The sequence below is a fragment of the Atractosteus spatula genome (assembly GCF_055471065.1).
Source record: "Atractosteus spatula isolate fAtrSpa1 chromosome 11 unlocalized genomic scaffold, fAtrSpa1.hap1 SUPER_11_unloc_1, whole genome shotgun sequence".
NCBI lineage: Eukaryota > Metazoa > Chordata > Actinopteri > Semionotiformes > Lepisosteidae > Atractosteus > Atractosteus spatula.
Genome location: NW_028296630.1, coordinates 760,066 through 783,107, shown reverse-complemented (window position 1 = coordinate 783,107; position 23,042 = coordinate 760,066). Strand labels below are relative to the sequence as shown.

Below are 23,042 nucleotides of genomic sequence, written 5' to 3'. Positions count from 1 at the left end.
ATACGGCCACCATTGGTTGTGAGAGCCGGCTTACCAGCGCGGTGACGTCACCGCCCTTCCCTGTGAATAGCAGGGACCGCAGCCGCCGGGCTGATGGGAGATTTCCCTTTAGTTCAGCTGGCTGGGTCCCTGTTGAGTGACGCCGGAGGCCCGGGTTCGAGTCCCCGATGGTGGGGGTTCGACCTGAGGCGGCAGAGGAGAGGGCGCATACCCACATGAACACCGGAGCGCTACAATTTTTTTGAAAAAACAAACTTCATTAGGCTACTTTAGATTCAAACTGTATGTATTCTACGTACGAAGTTTTGACATAAAGCTTTTATTTCGTCACCCCCATTTCGACTGATGTATATTTATTCATTTACCTGCTTTGTATTCTGTACACGGAGTATTTAATGGTGCTCGTATTTAATAGTACAAGCTTTGAGGTATAGCCAAGTTTACCTTATTTAGTTGAATGAAAGCGTTATGTTCCTCGTACTGTCATTTTTGTACTGGGACAGACGATATGAAATGTATTTAATGGTACACAGCTTGGAATAAGCAGCAATATTGCCAGTGATTCCTTAGTTTACTTCGCCTGTTATGAATCGAGGTTAAGTTTTCAACATGAATGAACACAGTGTCACTACATTTGTACAGGGATTGACGAGATAAAATTCAATTTAATCAAACTGCAAGCGGACAACGAAAAAATTAACAGCCGACTTGGATTTTGACCCTCCTGAGCCGTGTGACAAAACAGTGACATCACGCGAGGGTGCTTTTTACCTTTTTGTACTAGTGCGCCCTTTAATACTGGCGCACTTGAAGTTCACACTTGCGCTACATCACAGAAGTGCGGACTTGTAGAAATGGCTTAGGGCGCAGGTCGAGAACTGGGACATGGCTTTTATCTCTGAAGCACCCAGAGATTTGGGGAAGGACATTAAACCGTTGTGGCTAAGCAAATAATTAGATTAATTGGGTAGGTAAGAGCCGAGTTGGAATTGAAGATTCATTTAACTGGTGAATAATTGAATACTGGAGTCACACCTGAAGAAGGCTCCACGGCCGAAACGTTGTTCTCTTTCTTCTTTTTTTCAGCATGGAATAAACCTATTACTTGTTCCTTTGCAGCCTACTCATGCTGACGCAGCTACCCACCTGAACTATCAATGTAACATTACTTTTTCACAACAATTTTATTATCAGAGAACAGATTATTTGATCAGAAATAGTTCCAGTTTGCTGTTTGATTGTTGTACTGTCTTTTGATTGTTTGAATCTTAATTTATGCATTTGTACACTTACGTTTTAAGTTGCTTTAAAAATAATGAGGTAGTGAACACCCCACCTACCTTGACAGGTAACAAACTCTTTGTTTTGTTTTTCTCACATAAAAATGTAGGAGAAAAATGTTTGACACTTCCAATTTTTGTTTAACCTGTTATTAACATTGACACATTTAGCCAATTTCCTCCTCCTTAAACATTTGTTATATCTCTGCAGCAGAACATAGCAGGAGCCTGGTTCAGGTCTTAAATTGAAGGTAACCCCCTTGGCATTGAATGTGAACAGTCAAATTTCTTATATTTCTTAATGTGTCCACTCAGCAGACAAACATATGAAAAAAAAACAGGAGGCGAAAATGTTTTTTTGGTCTTCAGAGGTCAGATTTTTCAACTATATGCATGTCAAGGGCCTGGGAATGATTTGAAAACCTTGTTCTAGGTGACTACTAGCTTGGATACAAATCTGGGAAAAATTGATCAATTAGAAAAAATTCTACATCATGTTTTGTGAAGACTGAACCTGGAATGAAATTTCACGCCTATAATAAAAAATCATAAAAATATTGAAAATAAGAATAATAACCATTGCAATTGCTATAAAAACCATTAGACACTGCTAGAGAGCCTTTATCTGCTGTTATGCAATGGAAAAAAACCTCAGAGTTGCCTTCTGCTGTGAAAAAAAGGAGCACTGATAAGAAACTGATTGATTACCCCTTCTGAGTCAATGATTGACAGCTAAAAGGCAGGCGGAATGCAGCTGGAGGCTTCTAGAGGAAGCCTTACCCCCATAGGGCTCTAAATGGCTGAAAATACAATGAATGACAGTGGTTTTTCCCAATCAGATCGCCTTAGTTCTAGCGGTCGTTCTTCAAACATTTACTACGAAGTCAATAACCTTCAAGAGTTAAACTGGAGATAAACTAGTCTGGGTTATTTTGGATATATATCATGCTTCAGAATAAGGTAAAAACATGGAATATATATACTGTATATATACGCTGGTTTTTGCTTTTGCTGTTTTGTTGGTAAAAATGTATGATATTGACATGCTGTGCTAGCCGGGTGTTTTTATTGGGATTCTGCTAGTTCATTAATTTATTGGTTTATTGCATAACAGTGTCATATCTGTGGAAACAAACTTTATGGTTTTGTTGTGATGATATTGGAGAATACGTGCATGTGAGAAAATTTGTGGAGCAGTTAAAAAAAATGTTGTTTATCTTGCGTTTATCTTAAAAATAAAAAGTGTCATCTGGGGGGACAGGCGTGGTCACCAGTGACCACGATCCGGGCAAACAGGTTTTTTCAATTTTTTTATTGATATCACATTACATTATAAATTATAGAGCTTAACTTTCTGTATGCATCATATGAAAAAAAATGACAGAAAACCTCTACAACATGTTCATTGACATAACGATGTACTATTCAGTACTGGAATTTATTTTTTTGTTTAGATATTTTTTCTATTTATAGAACACTGCATTAATAATTATTGAACTTAATTTTCTATGTGTGCTTCATATGAAAGAAACTGACCGAAATAACATCATATGTTCACTGACATATTGATGTACTGTACACATGTATGCATAGCCCGTGGGGTGTGATTAACGGGCATTTCGACTTATGTAAATTTCTAGTTACGTAAGGGTTTCTGGAACGGAACTATTATGTAACTCGAGGTTTGTCTGTACATTTTTGTCTCTATCCTTAAGCTCTAGAATGTTACTGTGAAATTAAGACATTTGGGTCTTCAATTCATAGACTGAAACAGACACCTGTTGCAAAAAAACCGACCTAGGACCTCAAGCACTTAACTACCACTATGTGCTCAAGTTGCCTTTTCTCACAAAAACTCTGAAATGGACAATGCGACTCAATTCTAATTGCATCTTGTATCTAATGGCTCTTTGAACCTCTTCAGTTGGAGTTTGGATCCACAGTACAGAAACTACCATTGTTAAGTCAGTTAATGATTTTCCAGTGGCTTCTGGATCACTTAATGTGCTCTTTATTCAACTAAAATGCTGCTGGTGTCAATCACAGTCCCACACTGGATCACATGGAAACTTATCTTGGGATATCTGGCACATCCCTTCCTTGGTTTAGCTCTTATTTATCAATACCACAACCAGAAACAAATTCATCAATCCTAGTTAAAAGTGCACTAACCCGAGGTATTACATAGAGATTTGTACTGGAAACTTAACTATTTAATATTTATACACTGGCTCTTGGGCAAAGTTTTTACCATTATGGGCTTGGGTTTCACTGCTATCCTGCTGACAGATTAATTTGAAAATCAAATTGGATTACTACTATTCTGGTTTCTGTACTTTACAGGTGTCTGTCTGAAATTAAGATATAGATACAAAAGAAACATTTCTGAAAGCAAACCGTGACAAGACTGATATTAGCTCAACAGCTGAAAAATTAATGCTATAATATTGATATGTGCCATTATTTTTTTGTGTATTATGTGTACTACTGTAAGGAGCTTTGAGGGTTATTTAAAAACACTCATAAATTAACATTATACTATTATTATTGTCCTTCAATGCATAGTCATGAGAATTGTGAAGAGAGAAAATCTTGCAATACTGCACTCACCACTCTGGGCAAGATGTCAAATTTGCCAAGCATGAACTGCAACTAATAGCACCAATGATCGTAAGAGACGCTGACACATCGAGGCCACTCTGCGTGGCCTCTATGAACTGGGCTGTTAAATCTACACAAGAGCTAATGCTGAATTCAAACAACTTAATTCCTTAATGCCATATCCTCTTCATTAAAATCCAGGCACTACTGTTTTGTAAATCCTTTAGTCACCTCAAAATTGATACCCAAAATATAAACAAATAATTGTTCCACATAGACATGGAATACTTGTTTATTCTGAAATATAACTGTTCTATCTACATACTCTTCACACTTTAAACTATAAATCCCACCATTTTCTAACTGCTTTTTCCAATACAGGGTTGCAGGGAGCTGCAGCTTATCCTGGCATGCAGTGAGCGCAAGGTGGTACAGTATACACGCTGGAGGGGACAGCAGTCTATCACAGGACACACACAGATAGACACACACAACCTCACACCAAGGCCAACTGTCCCAGAAACCAATTAAACTACCAGCGTGTCTTTGGACTGTGGGGGGAAACCCACGCAAACATGGGGAGAACATACAAACTCCACGCAGACAGCACCCCAGGTCTGGAATTGAACCCAGGGCCCCAGTGCTACATGGCAGAAGCGCTATCCACTCCACAGCCATGCTGGCCCTTTATATAGATTTTAATTTTCTTTTGATTGTGTTCCAGAGTACTTATTCTCAGTAGTCATAAAGGTAAGACACTGCATACTGAAAAATTATTTTATTTTCTTAAATGTAGCACAAAAGGGACAACAGTGAACACTAAATCCCTGATCCACCCCTCTTCATATTATACTCACTGGATATATATGGCATACAGTATATATGGGGAAACAGCCAAGTCCTGTCAGCTGCAAATGGGCAGGGATGTTTTTGGTAACATTTGGTAGAAAACAGACCTCTTGCTCTTTGAGTAAGCAAAACATGCTGCTATCTGGAACCCGATTCTGTGATTTTTTTTAAGGAGCATATTTGTGATTTTTAAAGTGGGCCTTAGTTTCTGATCATCAATATTCACGTTTGTTTTAGGTAAGATGATTGTCACTATCGTTGTTGCTGTGTTGAGAGAGGTTAATGTTACAAATTACTGCCAGAATTACTTCAATATACAAACTACCAAGAACAGAAAAACGCAAGAGAGGTTACAGACACAAGTGGGCTGCTCAAGTGACCGTATTCATTAGGTTGCTAGTAGCTAGTAGTTTACTGATGAATCATGTGAAACTGTCTCTTGTACTGTAGGAATCCCAGGAACAGGTTTATCTCTAGAACAAATCTGATAGCTTGTCCCAGAGACAGTTCACCCTCTCAATGCATGACGTCATTCTGGCGCCCAAAAGCTGACACCAAACAAATAGCAGGTTTAAGCAATATTGAGTCAGAAGTTCCTACAGTACCTTCTGGCCTCCTTCTGGGTCCAGAGAATGCACACACGCTACATACTCCTGCATGGCCTGTTCTTTGCTCATGTCCCCGAGCTGCTTCCAGGCCTGCCTGCAACATCACAGCACAATGTGTAACCCATCAGCAGCCTTACAGAGCCCAGCTGGTAGAAACCACACTCTTAACAGCTTTTCAGTAGGACAAATGTTTTGTTTTCTATTTTTAATACAGTTCGGCAAGGAGACTGTCAATGCTAGAACTCATCTTCTCGGGTACGTAATCTAGTCACAGTCTATCCCATAAATTGACAGACAGATGTTACTTGTCTAGGATGTTACTTAGCCTTTAACAACTGAAATCCTACTTACAGTCCCTGGTCTGTTGGGTTTCTTACAATCACTGTAAAAGTTCGCACATTTACCTTTCTTTTTTTCTGGACAACACTGAAACCTATATTTAGTGTGGGTTTTGTGGACTCGCACAGATTTGTCTCTTGCCTCGTGTAACTTAAAATGAGTTTGTGCACAATACTTTAGCTATCGCTTACTAAAAGGAATACATATTCAACAACTGAAAAGGTATCAATGAGAAGAAGCAAACTTTAAGAATATGATTAGCTAGTCATCATGTGAACAGAGGATAACAATGGCTGTTTCAAACAGCAAATACACTGGAATTTAACTGTATTCCTATTTTAAATTCACAGTGGCAATATGCTCACTGTGTGGAAAATGATTCCATTTATTTTTTAAATGTGCTTGATATGATATATATAGATATATATTGTATTACCCTGTTCATTTATGCCAACTGCTTATTTCTAAATTTTGCATATAAATAATGTATATAACTCAGTATACATGGCCAGTAGGTTTGTCAGTAATACAAAATGTTTGGGGACTACCAGGAGAAATAATGTCACAGGTGCAATGTAGTACTACAAGGAGGTACTGTAGATGGATTATGCTTATAATCACAACGTAGTTCTACAAACAATTATCTAAGAAGACAGTTTCCAATTAAACCAGTTTAACTGTAGTTCATTCAAACTTACCATTTCCTTTGTCCTTCAAAGTCAAAGAAGCCTGGTTTTGCTGTGTTACATGTTCCAACTTTGACCTGAAAAGTCAAACCAGACAGAATTTGAAATCTGAAAAAAAGTTTTATCACATACAATTAATTTACAGTTTCTATTGCTAGAAAGCATCATCATAAAGTGCTTAACAAATTTTAGTCCAAGCGGCAAACATTGTACTGTATCAAGATTATGAAAACAATGTTTGAGGTCATTCTGCAGGAAATACAGGACTGAATTTAAAAATGGCAGTAAGAAGGTGAAAACTTTTTTTAAAAAATCTTATTTTAAGCACTTTCTACAAATTTCAGGAATTAAGAGAAACAAAAAATAAGCACTGAAGTGATAAAATATAACAATAATTATTTAAGACAAAACTGGTTAAAGAATTTATTAAGCGATGTCGATCTCATGAAGCAGAGCAAGTCCTGAACTTCTATTCTCCTGTACGTCACAAGAGCTTGCTGCCATCAGCAGCACGGAAATAGAACATTTTGAGATTATGCTCAAAATGAGAATGTGTCCTTGGAAACACAGTGTGTGATGTCATTGCCTTTATAGTTGCTCATTTTATTCCATTTAAATAGGTCAGCATGTCTCAGATAGGCGTATTTGGCTCAAATAAGGATTAACGTTCAAATATGAATTTGCATTCACAGACTGGATTCACATCTTGTTACTGCTAGTTCCAAATTCTCCAGACCAGAGCTGCTTTCCCATCTGATTCATACACATTTAGTAGCTTACAATCATAGTACGTATCCCTGTGTCGCATGTTTTTATCATGCCAGTGAAAACTCTATTATTGGTGTCCACCCAAATATCTTTTAAAATGGCTGTGTAAAAGTATTTATTTCTGCACTTTTATATATCTGATGTCACGCGAGAGCTTGTTAACGATTTTTAAAGCACTTTCATATTCCTCACATTAAAATTGCGAATTTAAACAGGTATCATCCGAGTCTTCTGCCGATCAGATCTTGGTCCTAATAAGTCTTTGACTGACAACTTCAAGATGTCATGAGGAAACTGCTTCTTGCCAGTTGTTGTCTTGAAGATGTAAAGTGGGAACTTTCCCCCGTCACAGACTTCAAGAAAAGCAACAAGCCAACCCGTTGTTGCGCACAAATCGCGACTTCAGAAAAGTCGTTTTGTACACTTCTATTCAACGTTCGTCAGTTAAAACGATCCCTTGGGAAACTAGAAAATATTGCTAGTGGTTTCTACATCCAAACGTACTCAGTACTTTATAAACACGAAGGTTATCCCCCATTGTCACCAACTATATGACAGAAACTGATTATGCACATGCTGAGTGCACATTTGGAAGGTTTCAAACTAATTGATCCTGAGCCCGAAAACACATCAAACACGCCTTTGCTGCAGTTTATTAAAGAGTTGCCAAAGGTTTGGGGTTGCTTTACCTGTTTATACCTACCTCGCTGTCTGCACCAGTCCACGGAGCCGCTCAGCTGCCGCTTCAAACTCGGCTTCGAGCTCTGTCTCTTCCAGGCGATACCCCAGGTCACCAGCACCGCAACCTTCCTCCCCGAGACCCGTCTGAGTCCGAATCTGAACCACCGAGCGGCTCTCCTGTGTCCGGCCGAGCCGGGTCGGTACCTGAACCCGTAGCAGAGTCGGGGGAAGACGATGGAGAGCGAGACGCCATATTTGGAGTATGTGCTATAAATATAAATGTTATGATCGTAGTTTGTATTTCTCGAATAATCTAAATCGATCTTCAGGAACACAAATTATATTAAAATTACTCTCTCATGCAGACAGTACCAAGATGCTGGCTAATCGTTTCAGGACTTGTTGCTCACCGCGGAGAGGTCGGCAAGATGGCGACCAGTTCGCACGTGTTTTGTTAAGCGCTGAAAAATTCTTTTTGAGAAGGGTCTTTTTCCCTTAAACTGTTGGTGAAAGGAGAAAATTTGCTTTGATTTGGATGTCTATGATTTTTGACTAACTTTATGTCAATTTTTGGAGAGTTTTAATTTTATTTCTAACCCAAAAAGTTAAAACTTGGATACGATTTTTTTTTCTTTCCTCTGAATTGCACTACTGGAAAAAAAACCCGTTATTTTAGGATGGATTCGATCTCTGAAAAAAGCACTGGTGGAAAAAAGCGAAAAGAGAAGGACGTTTAGAAAATGCCGCGGCCTTCAGGAGGGCAGGTGCACCCTGCAGCAGGGGCGAGCGGCGGAGCCGGGGCGCCCCCGAGGCCGAGCACTCGTCCGCCCTCGACAGCGAGAGGAGCTCCGGAGAGCCGCAGCTGGAACAGCTGCTCGACTCCGACTGCGACATTGAGCCCGACACTCCGGAAAAGCCCCTCATGAAGAGGATGAAAGATGAGCCGTCTCTGCTGGAAATGCAGAATAACATCGTGGTGCTTCTCTCCAGGAAGATTAATGAGAGAGCAGATCATTTGGAGGCATTGATTCGAAAGAACACGATGACAGTTGCTGCCTTACAAAAGTCAGTGGACTTCGCGTTGGAGGAGGTGAGAGACTTAAGATCAGATATGAAAGCAGTGAAGGAAGTGGTTAAAACAAATGCACACATACTGTTGTCAATCTTAGAACTAAAGAAATGTAAGAATGTGTTGCAAAGTTGTGATGAGGCAGGTAATGTGGTGGGGCAGTTTGGCTTGAGCAGTGTGTTGATGGTGGAGAAAAGATGTCTGGGATTGTTTTGGTGATTTTCAATGATGTGAGAGAAGTAGGTGGATCTAGCAGACTCTATAGTAACCTTATATTCAGATAAGTAACCTCTCCAAACCTGATAATGTACATGTAGGCCGGAAAGACGCCACCTACGCTCAAGTTTGCGAGAGGCTGCCTTCATGGATCGCAGATGGTCATTGTACCAGGGGGCAGGGCGTCAGGGGTTTTCGTGATTTGACAAAACGAAAGGCTATTTTTTTTGTACTGCAAGAGGTTTAATGCAGATTTTTATTTTTTACAAGAGACGCACGCTTGTTCTTCGGATTTGAATTTTTGGAAGAGTCAATGGGGGAGTGATGTCTGGTTATCATTTGGTAGTAATCAATCTGCGGGGGTTGCAATATTAAAGGGTAAATTTAAAGGTAAATTTATTAGTAGTAGAGTTCATCATTTGGGCAGATGGATAATTCTTGTAGTGGCTCTTAATGGGAAAATGTTTTTGCTGGGGAATATATATGCTTTTAATAATGAACAATATAGCAGAGACTTGTTTCTTGAAGTTGAAGAAGAAGTGAATAAGGTGAAGGACAAGTTCCAGGATATTGAAATTATTTTAGGGGGTGATTTTAACACAGTCTTTGATGTTAAGTTGGATAGATACCCTGTACCTGCTAGATCTCCCCCTCCTGATATGGAGTTGCACAGGTTATGTCAAGGCTTAGGAATTAGTGATATATGGAGATGTAAACATCCAGGACTAAAGGAGTTCACGTGGTGTAACAAGGACAGATCTAAACAATCAAGAATAGATTTTTGGTTAAGTTCAAATGCATTAGAAGGACAGATTAACAAGGTTTCTATTGAACCATTAGTACTATCTGACCATAAAGCAATTTATCTTTCTGTTAACTTGAGTAACAATGAGGATTCTAAAGTCCCTAAGACTTATTGGAAACTCAATAATATGATTTTGGAAAATGACAGCTTTAAAATGGAAATGAAGGAAATTATACAAACATATTGGAGGCGAGCTCAATTAACAAATTCATATAGCCAAAACTGGGAATTTATGAAGTATAAGATAAGATTGATTGCTATAAAAAGAAGTAAAGAAGCTGTCCGCTCTAATAAAATAAAGGAAGAGGAAGTTATTAAGGCAATTTGTGATCTTACTGATGACAGCAATACTGATCAAACAGATGTTTGTAAATTAATTGGACTGCAAGCTGAACTGGATGAACTATACATAGAAAAAGCAAAAGGAGCTTTTGTTAGATCCAGGAGACGATGGTTGGAGGAAGGCGAAAAAAACTCAAAATACTTCTATAATTTGGAAAACAAGAATGGAGATTATACATCTCTTAGTAAACTTAACATAGATGGCTGTGAAACTCAAAATCCTGTAGAAATTTCAAGATATGTATCAGATTTGTATGGTAAGTTATATACTAGTAAGGCATGTTCTACAGAAAAAATGTGTGATTTTCTGAACTCATTAAAAGAAGACTTTAAAACTATAGACGAAGGGTTTAAAGCCATCTGTGATAAAGAGATATCCATCTTTGAAATTAAGAAAGTTATTAATAAGCTCAAGGTTAACAAATCTCCTGGTAATGATGGCCTTACCACTGGATTTTATAAGACCTTTCGAGATGATTTGGCTGAATTTCTTCTTCTGGTGTTTAAGGAGTCAATTGACAAGGGAGTCTTACCAACCTCGATGACTCAGGGCTTAATAACCATAACTCCAAAACCAGATAAAGATCATTTGTTGATAGATAATTGGCGGCCTATCACTTTGATTAATAATGATGGAAAGATTCCTGCTTCTGTTTTTGCAGAGAGACTGAAAACAGGCCTTGACTCAATTATTGATGAGTCACAGTCGGGTTTCATGAAAGGAAGACATATATGTAATAATATTCGTTTGGTGTTGGACCTTGTAGACTATGGTGAACTTATTAGTCAGGATAGCTTTGTTCTATTTGTGGACTTTTATAAGGCTTTTGACACAATTGAACATTCTTTTATTTTTGAAACTCTCCATTTTTTTGGCTTTGGTGAGTATTTTCAAAAGGTAATTAGAACTTTGTACAATCAAGGTAACAGCTCTGTTAAATTGGCTCATGGAACTTCTCATAGATTTAGAATTGGTAGGGGAATTCGACAAGGATGTCCCATAAGCCCATTCTTATTCCTGCTGGTCACACAAGTTATGGCTATTCATATAAAACAAGATGTGTTTCAGGGTATTCAAATACAGGATAGAGAGATTAAGTGTTCCCAATTAGCTGATGACACAACGCTATTTTTAAGAAACCATGCAGAGATTGAGAAGGCAATTAAGTGTATAAATGTTTTTTCCTCTGTTTCTGGTCTTTCTCTTAATTTAAAAAAATGTGAACTGATGGCTCTTGGGAACTGTGATGTTTCATCTATATGTAATATTCCTGTAAAAGATGTAGTTAAATATCTAGGTATGAAGATTTCCAAAAATCCAAAAATTAGAAATGATCTAAACTTTTCTCCAATTATGCATTCATTTGAAAAAAAACTTGACTTATGGTTGTTAAGAGACCTTTCTTTAAATGGTCGAATACTTTTGTCTAAATCTGAGGGTTTATCTAGATTAGTTTATGCTTCACTGGTTCTGGACGTACCACCTGCAACTATTAGGAAAATTGACTCCAAACTTTTCAAATTTATCTGGAGGAATAAACCCCATTATCTTAAAAGAGAAATGATTTGTTGTCCACAGGCAGAAGGGGGCTTAAATGCTTTAGACTTTAGGACATCTAATGCTATTTTTAAGATTAAATGGATACAAAACTATTTAGAAAATAAGCAAAGTATATGGCATATAATCCCCAATCTGATATTTCAAGAAGTAGGGGGTCTAGAGTTTTTACTAAAGTGTAACTTTGACATTGGAAAAATCCCCTTGAAACTTGCCAGTTTTCATAAACAAGTACTTCTGACGTGGTCACTTATGTATAAACAACTTTTCCCCACATAGATTTACTATCTGGAACAACAAATATATAAAAATTAGAAATAAAACCTTATTTTTTGAAAACTGGGTCAAGAATGATATAATTTGGATTAAACAATTAATCAAGGCTGATGGTAAAATATATAGTTACACCGAGTTTGTTAATAGATACAATATTTCTATTACTTTGGATCAGTATTTTACTGTAATTAATGCGATTTCTGGGGAAATATGAACTCTTTTAAGGAATTGTAATAGTAGTCCTTTAGAAACATTGGAAGAATTTACAGCTCATATTAGACTACAAGGAAAGGATATTGCGAATTGTGGATGTAATAACCAATTTTTGAGATCCCTGTTAAAAAATGATAATTTACTTGCGACTTCAATATATTGGAATTCTGCATTTGGAAAACGCATTGATTGGAGAAAAATTTGGATGATGCCCAATAAATATTGTATAACCAGTAAAATTAAGGAGGTTTCATACAAAATAATTCATCAAATTTACCCAGTTAAAACTCTTCTTACCCAACGATTTAAAATTAATATAGATGACAAATGTGTTTTTTGTGACAATAGCCCTGAAACTATTCAGCATTTGTTTTGGTTATGTCCCAGGGTAAAAATGTTCTGGACTAAGTTGCAGAATTATATTAAAAAAGAGACCAATATTGATATTTGTTTTGTTGAAAAAGATATCATGTTAAGTTTCAGCCCCAATGAAAACAATAGAAAAATTTCGTTTGTAATAAATTTAATTATTATACTGGCACGTTATCACATACATAAAATGAAGTGGTCTGGGAGGTACCCTGTGTTTGAGTATTTTAAAATGGAAGTAAAGGGGTATTTGGAGACTATTTCGAAATGCAAAAATATGAAAGCGGTGCGGACATTATTTTTATTTAATTTGTTTAATCTTTTTTCATAACTTGAATTGATGTAGTAGTATGTACCCCTAACGATATTTTTGTTTTGAATTGTTATATGTACTCTTGTTTGTATTGTAATGTTTGTTCTTTTGTTAAGCATAAATAAAAATTTAAAAAAATTTAAAAGAAAAGCAAAAAAAAAAACTTGTTGCTCACCGCGGTCCGTTTACCGTTCGCTCCCCTAAGCGGTCCGAAGGGAAACCAAAGACGCAGAGTACATAAGTTCCTAGTTCTATATATACAGTATAGATGGAAAAAAGAAACGCAACATTTTCTGGAATGAGAATATTATAGTTATAGCTTATGTACTTTCACAAAAAGTTGTCAATTTGTTTTAAGCCCTCTGACCAGCAATACAGCTTGTGCAGTGAGGCATTGCAACTTGCCAATCACACAAAAGTTCATTAGGTGCACTTGTTGTTGCACAGTAGAACGTTGATAGTTCATCTGGCTTGCTTGGTTTTTCAGTAGCTAATTCAGTGGCTAAGTCATTCACGTAACTCGTCTAACCCTTTCTTCAAGGACATCAGGATATCGGCGTCCACATCATAGTTGGGTAGTTTGTTCCAGGCCCCAAACCCTTTGAATAAAAATATGCATTTCCCTGTTTGGTAGATTATTTAAACCTCTTATATTTAAAAAAAATTCAAATAGTTTCCCCTAGTTCGTGTTTCACTACTCAATCTTATGAAGTGCACTACTGTAGGTCAGTAGCTTTGAGGATTTTGAATAGTTTGAATAGTTACTTGCTATAACTATGAATAGAATTATGAAGGCTAAGACTGTTTTATTTTTTTAATGGTGTAGTACACCAATAAGATATTTACAGACAACATTAAAACTAACAAACCATTTTGTGATTTAGTTGAAAAGTGTCTGGTCATGGATGTGGTAGTGTGCTCACCTATTTGAATAACACAACATTATACAAAAACATGAATGCAATTATTTTTATTTCAGAAACAGTAGATCAGCTAGGCAAATGAGGTTCCCATCAATAGAACTCCTTTTTTGATTCTTACAGGAAGGCTCTGGATAAAGCGGTCGACATCTTCGACAGCAAAGATGGTTTTTTTGGCATCTTCCTGGAGTTTGGAATTACAGGGATCCCTGGAAACACAGAGTGGTTTGACGTGTCACTGTTCGAGTTTCTTTATTCCATGGCAGCGGGTCAGATAGACTTTGGATACAGTTCTTCCCAGCGGCATCTTAATGTCAGGTTTATTCAATAAGAAGCTATTTGATTAAAGGTGTGTGGTAATTTGGCTATTAGACAACTGTTTTTCAGTCATTTCAATCACATTCATAACTCTTAATTCCTCTCATCTTCTATTGGACTATTCACCCCTGATCTGTACTATTACCTGTCCCTTAACCAGTTCAATACATGAATTTCCCTAAATGCCTATTGCCTTTAATTTAAGAAGAACACTATCAAAAGCATCTTTAAAATCTAATCATATCATTTTGTACGTTCTGTGTGTTTACTGCTGTGACTTGTTTGAAGAATTTTAACAAGTTGGTAAAGGAAGAATGACCTTTTCTAAAACCATATTGACTACTGCTAGGGTCTTCATATGAGCGATCCTGTTGTTTAGTTCTAAAGTGGTTTTCATAACTTTACTTGTAAAAGAAGTAAGACGTATTAGCTTATATCTTGTCATATAAGTCACATTTAGTCATATTTACTATACTGAGAGATACTGTAGAAGGGAATGAGGTAGGGCACTGAAAATGGAGAAAACAGAGTACTGTTGAAGAGGACTGCCAAAGATTGATGCACTGGACAATGGACTATTTAGAAGAAGAGAGATCAGGTAAGAGTAGAGCTGCACAGTTAACCACTAGATCAGAGTGGAGTTTAGAGTTCTGCCTCACCATTCCCATGGAGGTAGCAGTGTCAATAAAAAGTGACATTTGCAGAAGACTAAGGCCAATTTGTGTAAAAATCAGTTTGTTTTTAAAGGATTCTAAATTTAGGATGAATTCCCCCATTCTACATAAATTCCATCCAATGTCTAATTCTGAACCACACTGGTCACTAATGTGCTACACAAAATAAAATCACAGTCACAAACTAAATACTCACCATCTGGAGTGTTCTGAGGCTTGTTCCTACTGAATCTGTCCAAACTAAAAACTTCTTTTTTGAAGAACTATGAGCACACAAAGAAAACAATTAAGGAATATTTCTTCCACAGGTATTATAATTGAACTGTTACGTACTGTATTGATCTTGATAAATTTGTAGTCATTATTCATACAGAATATTCAGCATTGGCCACCATAGCAGTTGCTATTCTTGTTGATTGCAATTAATAGAAATGTCATTCTATTCCAATAATTTCTGTAGTGCTAATATTAAAAATACAATAATGCCCAAATTAATTAATAAAGTTTGGGTAACTAATCCATACCTTGTGTTTTTGAGGCTTGTTGTACTCATCAGGCACTTTAAAAGGTCCAAAGCTTTCACAGCTCCCACGTCCACTGGATGTTCCCTGGGCTCTTAAGTTTTCCAAAGATGGATTTGTTTCATTCTGAATTCTGAAGTCTTTTGACCTATTACCCATGATCTTATGCTTTATCATGGAGCCAAACTTTTTCAAAGGATGTTTCTTGACTTTCTGGCTCACATTCACATCTTCATCCGGCGTATTAACTGCAAAGGGGATGTTGCTGAGCGAGAGAAGCCCTTCGCTCTCAGACGTTTTGGTCAGTTGCATTGGGGTCATGTAATGTTTTGCTATGTCAATGCGCAGACCACTCTTGCTTTGGGCTGGACTGACATTTTTGTCCTTATTAAGGCTGGGATTGTACACATACCAAGATGAGTGTCCAGGCAACTCCTGTCACAAAAAAACAAAAAGTTACAGTTCAGTGATTGTTGTTTCAGTTTTAGAAGTAAATCAAAACAAGTAACACTTCTCTTACGGAAAAAAAGATAAGGATTATGGGGTGTGTATATGATTTTAGCACTGACGTTAACACTAGAATAAAGGCAAACAATGAAATATAAAATAATCAGTTTAAAATAATCAGACATCAGTTTGGAAATGTAGACAATACTGTGAGCAAGTCTCTCTATAACAGCAATAACTCACCTGATTGCTTTTGTACTAATTTAATAAGAAAGTGATAAAGCTGAAATCCACAGACAGGTGAGTTTGGTACTGTACGTACGCTATGAACTGACAATAGGGATATTTCTGAGATGTTATACAATATTAGGGAAAACAAATCTGGATTTGTAGTTTTATTGCATTGTAAAGGAAAATGCACAACATAACTATAATCATATTTACAAAATGAGTTCCATCTTCCAGTACTTTCTACACAAATGTCTGTTAATTAGGTACAGAACAGGTCCATCCTACTTTGGTAAGAGAAATTTTTACAGGTTTGGAACTGTTGGTCATACCTCATCAACCACATCATGCGAAGAGGACTCCAGAAGTCGTGTTTTCATACTGTCTGGCCTCGAGGAGCTCTTCCTAGTCTTCTTAACTTTGTTCCCTGAAACCTTACACTGCTGTACTACTTCTTGATCCTGGACTCTTTGAGCCAAATAATCTCCAGGCTTCTCTGGGGTCTCAGAAGCAGAGCAACCTTTTTTCTTATTAGAACAAGGTGTCACACCAACAGCTTCTCCTAGGGAACGCGATGAGCAGGGCTTATCCATAGTGTCTTCTGGCTGGAAACTGTTTTCAAAAACACTTTGGACTGTTGGAGAAAAGCCCTTTGGAGACTTTTTCATAGAAGACTGTAGTTTTTTACTTCTGACTGTAGTTACATTTGTGTCCACAATTTTGTCCTGTGTGGACTCACTGGTTTTCTGAGAAATGAGAGATTGTGAAGATGGAATTGAACACCCGCTTCGTAAACCATGAATTGCAATAGTTTCTTTAGCCACACAACAGGCCATTTCCTTGATCATTTCTGGATTCTGTGAGGCAATTCCTACTTGTAATACTTTCTTGCTGCCAATGGATTCCACCAGTTTGCTGTAAACAGAGCTAACAGTTTTCTTGATGGCTTGCTGTAATGTAAGATGTTCTTCAGCCTTTGGTTCACTGATGGTTAGAGTGGAAACCTTTGACAATTCCTTCAGCGCATCTTTGGTGAGTTTCAGTGCCAGGTCCCTGACCTGAGACTCGGACAGCTCTTCCACTTCCCCTGAATAATTTTCTGGGTTCGGGAAACCAGGGCGAATTTTCAAAAGCAGTTTTGCCATGATATCTTTCACTGCATCTGTTAGACACATAACAGGTGAAGGTTCTAACTGGTTCGTTTTGGTGCACATGAGCTGCTCAGTGCTCCAGGTTTCCATATCAATGGCAGCTTGAGGAGTACTGGACTCAGGGCTGGAACAGTTTAGCTGAATTTCCTTTAGCAGATTATCTGTGACTCCATGTACTATTTCAGAAGAAACAAGAGAAACTTCAGAAGACTGAGCACTGGGTGTTGCCTCTTTGTTGTGCTCACTAGTGATTCTAATATCACTCATCAGCTCATCAACCTTCACATCATGCGAAGAGGACTCCAGAGGTTGTGTTTTCATACAGCCTGGCCTCGAGGAGCTCTTCTTAGTCTTCTTAACTGTCTTCCCTGATGCCTTACACTGCTGTACTCCTTCTACATCCTGGACTCTTTGAACCAGATAATCTCCAGGCTTCTCTGGGGTCTCAGAAGCTAAGCAATCTTTTTTCTTATTAGAACAAGGTGTCATGCCAACAGCTTCTCCTAGGGAACGTGATGAGCAGGGCTTATCCATAGTGTCTTCTGGCTGGAAACTGTTTTCAAAACCACTTGGGACTGTTGGAGAAGAGCCTTTTGGAGACTTTGTCATAGAAGACTGTAGTTTTTTACTTCTGACTGTAGTTACGTTTGTATCAACAATTTTGTCCTGTGTGGACTCACTGGTTTTCTGAGAAATGAGAGATTGTGAAGATGGAATTGAACGCCCACTTCTTAAACCTTGAATTGCAATTGTTTCTTTAGCCACACGACAGGCCATTTCCTTTATCATTTCTGGATTCTCTGAGGCAATTCCTACTTGTAACACTTTCTTGTTGCCATTGGATTCCATCAGTTTGCTGTAAACAGAGCTAACAGTTTTCTTGATGGCTTGCTGTGATGGAAAATGTCCTTCAGCCTTTGGTTCACTGATGGTTAGAGTGGAAACCTTTGACAATTCCTTCAGCGCATCTTTGGTGAGTTTCAGTGCCAGGTCCCTGACCTGAGACTCAGACAGCTCTTCCACTTCCCCTGAATAATCTTCTGGTTTGGGGAATCCAGGGCGAATTTTCAAAAGCAGTTTTGCAATGATATCTTTCAATACATCTATTCGACCAATAACAGGTGAAGGTTCTAACTGGTTCGTTTTGGTGCACATGAGCTGCTCAGTGCTCCGGGTTTCCATATCAATGGCAGCTTGAGGAGTACTGGACTCAGGGCTGGAACAGTTTAGCTGAATTTCCTTTAGCAGATTATCTGTGACTCCATGTACTATTTCAGAAGAAACAAGAGAAATTTCAGAAGACTGAGCACTGGGTGTTGCCTCTTTGTTGTGCTCACTAGTGATTCTAATATCACTCATCACCTCATCAACCTTCACATCATGCGAAGAGGACTCCAGAGGTTGTGTTTTCATACAGTCTGGCCTCGAGGAGCTCTTCTTAGTCTTCTTAACTGTCTTCCCTGATGCCTTACACTGCTGTACTCCTTCTACATCCTGGACTCTTTGAACCAGATAATCTCCAGGCTTGTCTGGGGTCTCAGAAGCTAAGCAATCTTTTTTCTTATTAGAACAAGGTGTCACACCAACAGCTTCTCCTAGGGAACGTGATGAGCAGGGCTTATCCATAGTGTCTTCTGGCTGGAAACTGTTTTCAAAACCACTTGGGACTGTTGGAGAAAAGCCTTTTGGAGACTTTGTCATAGAAGACTGCAGTTTTTTACTTCTGACTGTTCGACCAATAACAGGTGAAGGTTCTAACTGGTCCGTTTTGGTGTACATGAGCTGCTCAGTGCTCCGGGTTTCCATATCAATGGCAGCTTGAGGAGTACTGGACTCAGGGCTGGAACAGTTTAGCTGAATTTCCTTTAGCAGATTATTTGTGACTCCATGTACTATTTCAGAAGAAACAAGAGAAACTTCAGAAGACTGAGCACTGGGTGTTGCCTCTTTGTTGTGCTCACTAGTGATTCTAATATCACCCATCACCTCATCAACGATCTCACTTGCTTCTCTGCTAATACTGGTTTCTGGTGAAAGGGATGAACATCGGGAAGCTGAATGTGTCAGCTTGGAAATGTTGGTCACCATAGAGCTGATTATGGTTTTGACCACTGTCTCATTTCTGGAGGCTACAGCTTTCTGTAGAACTTGTTGGGATCCAGTTTGACACAGCAATTCATTGTGAACAGAGCTGGCAACCTGCTGAATCTTGTGTGGTTCATGAAACACATCATTATCCTGTTTCACAACTGTTATCTCCTGGTTTTCGGACAAGTCCTGCAACACACTGTCAAAGAGGTCCACAGCTATCTGACTCAGCAAAGACACAGACATCTTCCCTGGGATTTCTGTAGAAGTTTCCTCTTTTATCAAAGTAGGGTATATCTGCAATAGCAGCTGTGTTATGATGTTTTCCACAGTCTCAGTACACACTAAAGTCATATTAAGTGATTCTGTTGATTTAGCCATAGAACTTTCCTGGAGCCCAACTGAGGAAACCGGTTCAATATTCAACGGTTCTACAGGGACACTGAGTGGTTTGATTTCAGAACTGTTTTCAAGGTGGGAGTCTCTTTTCAGTTCCTCAGAAGAACTCTTCTCAATTTCTGATGTCACCCTGGCTGCTGGTATATTACCTATGGTAACAAAGAGCTTTTCATTTAATGATAGTAAAACAAAATATCAGAAAGTATGTAGAATTGAAACAAAAACTAAATTATATTGAGAAGTAACGAATGACAGGCATCACAAAATATTTGAGTATAAAGCTTCATGTTCCTGTAAAACTATTACATCTTGGAGCTCAGGTAACTACATACAAACAAGCAGCCATATTCACAGATACTGTATATATGGCTACTGAATATATGGCTATATTCACTCATTCTCTCATTCATAGTCATGGCCTACACTATCTTAGTCTAAATACATCAAAAACTTTTAAAAGATACAAGAGATAGAAAATCAAGGTACTGTATATTTACAATACAACACAAGAATTACCCCCAACTTATATTGTGTTAACATCTTACAATATACTGTAGCAATCAATACATTTGTATTTTTTTCTATCGTTCATAGTTTCAGTTCTGTTTTCACATCTTTCTATGAGAAATTGCTCAATATTACACATATCTTTGAAATAACACATATATTGGGAGCTATATTTTAATAATCTTATGTGTATAAACACAATTTTTAAGTGTCCATTTCTGTAATTGTTCCAATTTACAGTATAGAAACGCAGTATATTCAAGAAACAAGTTAAAGTGCAGTCACTACATTTTTTAACTTGTACTTCATAGCAACTAAAAGGTTAATACACTATTAAATGATTTGATTTGATTTCCTTCTTACCTTGATTTTCACTGTCTTCAGGCTTCATTGATAAATCACACACAGCAGACAAAACATCCATGACAGACTTTACAAGCAAGCTGGAAAGCTGATTAATTGCATCATGGTACATCTGTGAACTGGGCACTGATGGTTCAGTACTTTTCTGTGGTTTGTGATCCTTGGCAGTCAGAGACACTTTCTCTGAAATCCTTTGGGAAGACTTAAATTCCGGATTTGTATCACAATCTTGAAAAAGTGAAACATCTTTCTCATTTTCTTCAAAAGTTGGAGAATCGGGAAAACTGAGGCACTGCTTCAACAGCTTTTTCACTGATTTCTCAGTAAATGAATACAACAACTGCATAGAAAGCTCTGAGGACTTTGGATGGGATAAATCCTGAACAACTAGACGGCTCTTTAAAGTTGGATCTGAATTAGATTTGTGAGCTGTGCCCAATTGTACTGCAATTCCCGATTTCAAAATTAAATGGAAAACATTTTTGACAAGTTCTTCTGAAAATACACGCAGAGATCCACTCGAGACAAGTTGTTCCACTTTCCTTTCAATAGGACTCATTGTAGAACTCTCTGTGGAGGTCCTGACGTGGTCCTTAGGCTCTTCTGAAACCCTTGTCTGTAGTGGGGGGAGATTGTGCTTTGCTGTGGCTCCTGGTACTTGAGATGCACAGGATGCCTCTTCAGCTGAAAGCTTTTCAATGTTCAAGTTAACATTATTGGAGTGGGTTTGAAATGCTATATTCTCAGTGATGAGACCAGCAGCACACTCTGATTTCTTTTGGCTTGCTCTAGACTTGCTTTTTGTATCTGAGGCCTCCGTTAAACCAAATTCGCCCATAATAATGTCGACAATACTCATGGCAACAATTTCAATGTCAGACACTGCAGGCTCTGCACGGGCTATGTGTTCTGCTGAGAAGTCAAGCTTTGGTGAAATGAGAGGGCTTGGCTGGTCTCCTTCTTCAACATTGTCAAGTGTTGTTTTCTCTGAGCCTCTCTTTTGTTCTGCGGTATTTAAGCTGTTTTGATCTGTAAATGAACCTTCTATCACATTGCTTCTGCAAGGAAGTTCCATAAACTCTTGTTCACCCAGTCCCATGTCATTTGAAGTAGAGGGTTTCTTCCAAACCCGGGACCGGGGAACTCGATTGCTTTTACATGTCAATTCATTTTCTTGTTCTGCTGTAGGTGTAGGTTGATGCTGAAGCTTTGATGAAGCATCAGTCAGGGCTCTATAGGGACTGTCCCGACTCATGACTTCTGTGTCATCTGTATAAGAATCAATCACCATCCCAGGCACATTTACGGGTGGGAAACGTTGAGCAGAATATTCTCTACTGTTACTTTTAGTGTACTCTTTATGGACAGTGTCTTCTGCACTAGACATCCTGTCTTTCCCATATTGTTCACCAGAGAGGTGCATTGTTTCATAATCTGGCTTTAAGACCACATCTGAAACTTTAAGATTTTCAAATGTAGATAAAACAGAATCCACCAGTTCACTTGCTTGAAGGGTTTCTTCTGAGGGTTTTGCTCTTGCTCCTGAGCAACATCCTTTGTCATCACCCCTATTTATTTCACTCCTGATTGTTTGCAATATCTGACTGCCAACATCCTTGGCACAGATGATTAAATTTGCCTGATTTTCCTGATTATTCCTGCTTTGCCTTGAGAAATCAACGTTCATTAACACACCTAAAGGTTCTGAATCTTCACTAAGATGCTTACAGGGTGCTGAGTTTGATACTGACATGCTTTTCTTAGTCAAGTGTGGTTCACTAAAGCTCAGGTGTGAAACTTGGACTGAAGGAGGAAACATCTCAAGTGAATCTGCTGATCTCTGCTCTTTAGCAGATAAAACTTTCCTTGCTTTGAACAAAGACAGGCTCTTCTGATTCCAAAAGTGTTTCAGTTTGTTCTTCACAGTTTTGAAGAGTTCCTCAGTCATTGTCCTAAGGTGCTCAGCTGTTCTAGTATCAGTTTTAATTCCTGATGTTCCTGGTAACAGGGCTGTATCACAACTTTCGAATTTATTTTTGTAGTCTGTTGAGAAAGAAATCTTCTCAAAGCATGTAGCGTAATGTAGTTTTTCTAAAACATCAACAACAATCTCCGAAGCCAGTTCAGTGGTTTGCATATGAGAAAAAGAGTCTGAGGACATTGCTTCTTGAGCATGTTTTGTTGCATCTGGTGTTTTACATACATCATCAGCTGTACTGTTTGGTTGCTCTGGGAGATGGGCAAGTCCAGAAGATATACATTTTGCAGCTGCTTTTTCAATAATTTCACTTATTATCCTTGTTGCTGTACTATGGAATACAGAGCTGGAGGTCCTCGGCATCTTCTCTGATCCTTCACTTTCTGCATCTGATATGATGCTCTCTCCAGAAGAGGAAACACTTAAATTGTCCTCAACCAAGTTCATGTCCATTTGCCCAATTTGCTGTTTTGAA

The 23,042-nt window shown here is 38.2% G+C and overlaps 1 protein-coding gene across 1 annotated transcript; it reads right to left on the bottom strand.

Moving 5' to 3' along the window:
• Nucleotides 1-14,010: 14,010 nt before the first annotated feature.
• Nucleotides 14,011-18,858, bottom strand: LOC148811454 (uncharacterized). Its single transcript, XM_088908782.1, has 4 exons — nucleotides 18,595-18,858; nucleotides 15,410-15,841; nucleotides 15,082-15,148; nucleotides 14,011-14,102 (listed from the first exon to the last, which is right to left on the bottom strand). The coding sequence occupies exons 1-4, from the start codon at nucleotides 18,856-18,858 to the stop codon at nucleotides 14,011-14,013; spliced, it is 855 nt and encodes a 284-aa protein (XP_088764908.1).
• Nucleotides 18,859-23,042: the final 4,184 nt, after the last annotated feature.

Coding starts and splice junctions, on each gene's coding strand:
- LOC148811454 (XM_088908782.1), bottom strand. CDS start 18,858: ATGGATAAGCCCTGCTCATCACGTTCCCTAGGAGAAGCTGTTGGTGTG. Junction 15,842..18,594: donor ATGATGTGAAGGTTGATGAG/GTGATGAGTGAT, acceptor TTTTTGTGACAG/GAGTTGCCTGGACACTCATC. Junction 14,103..15,081: donor GCCTCAGAACACTCCAGATG/GTGAGTATTTAG, acceptor CTGTGTTTCCAG/GGATCCCTGTAATTCCAAAC.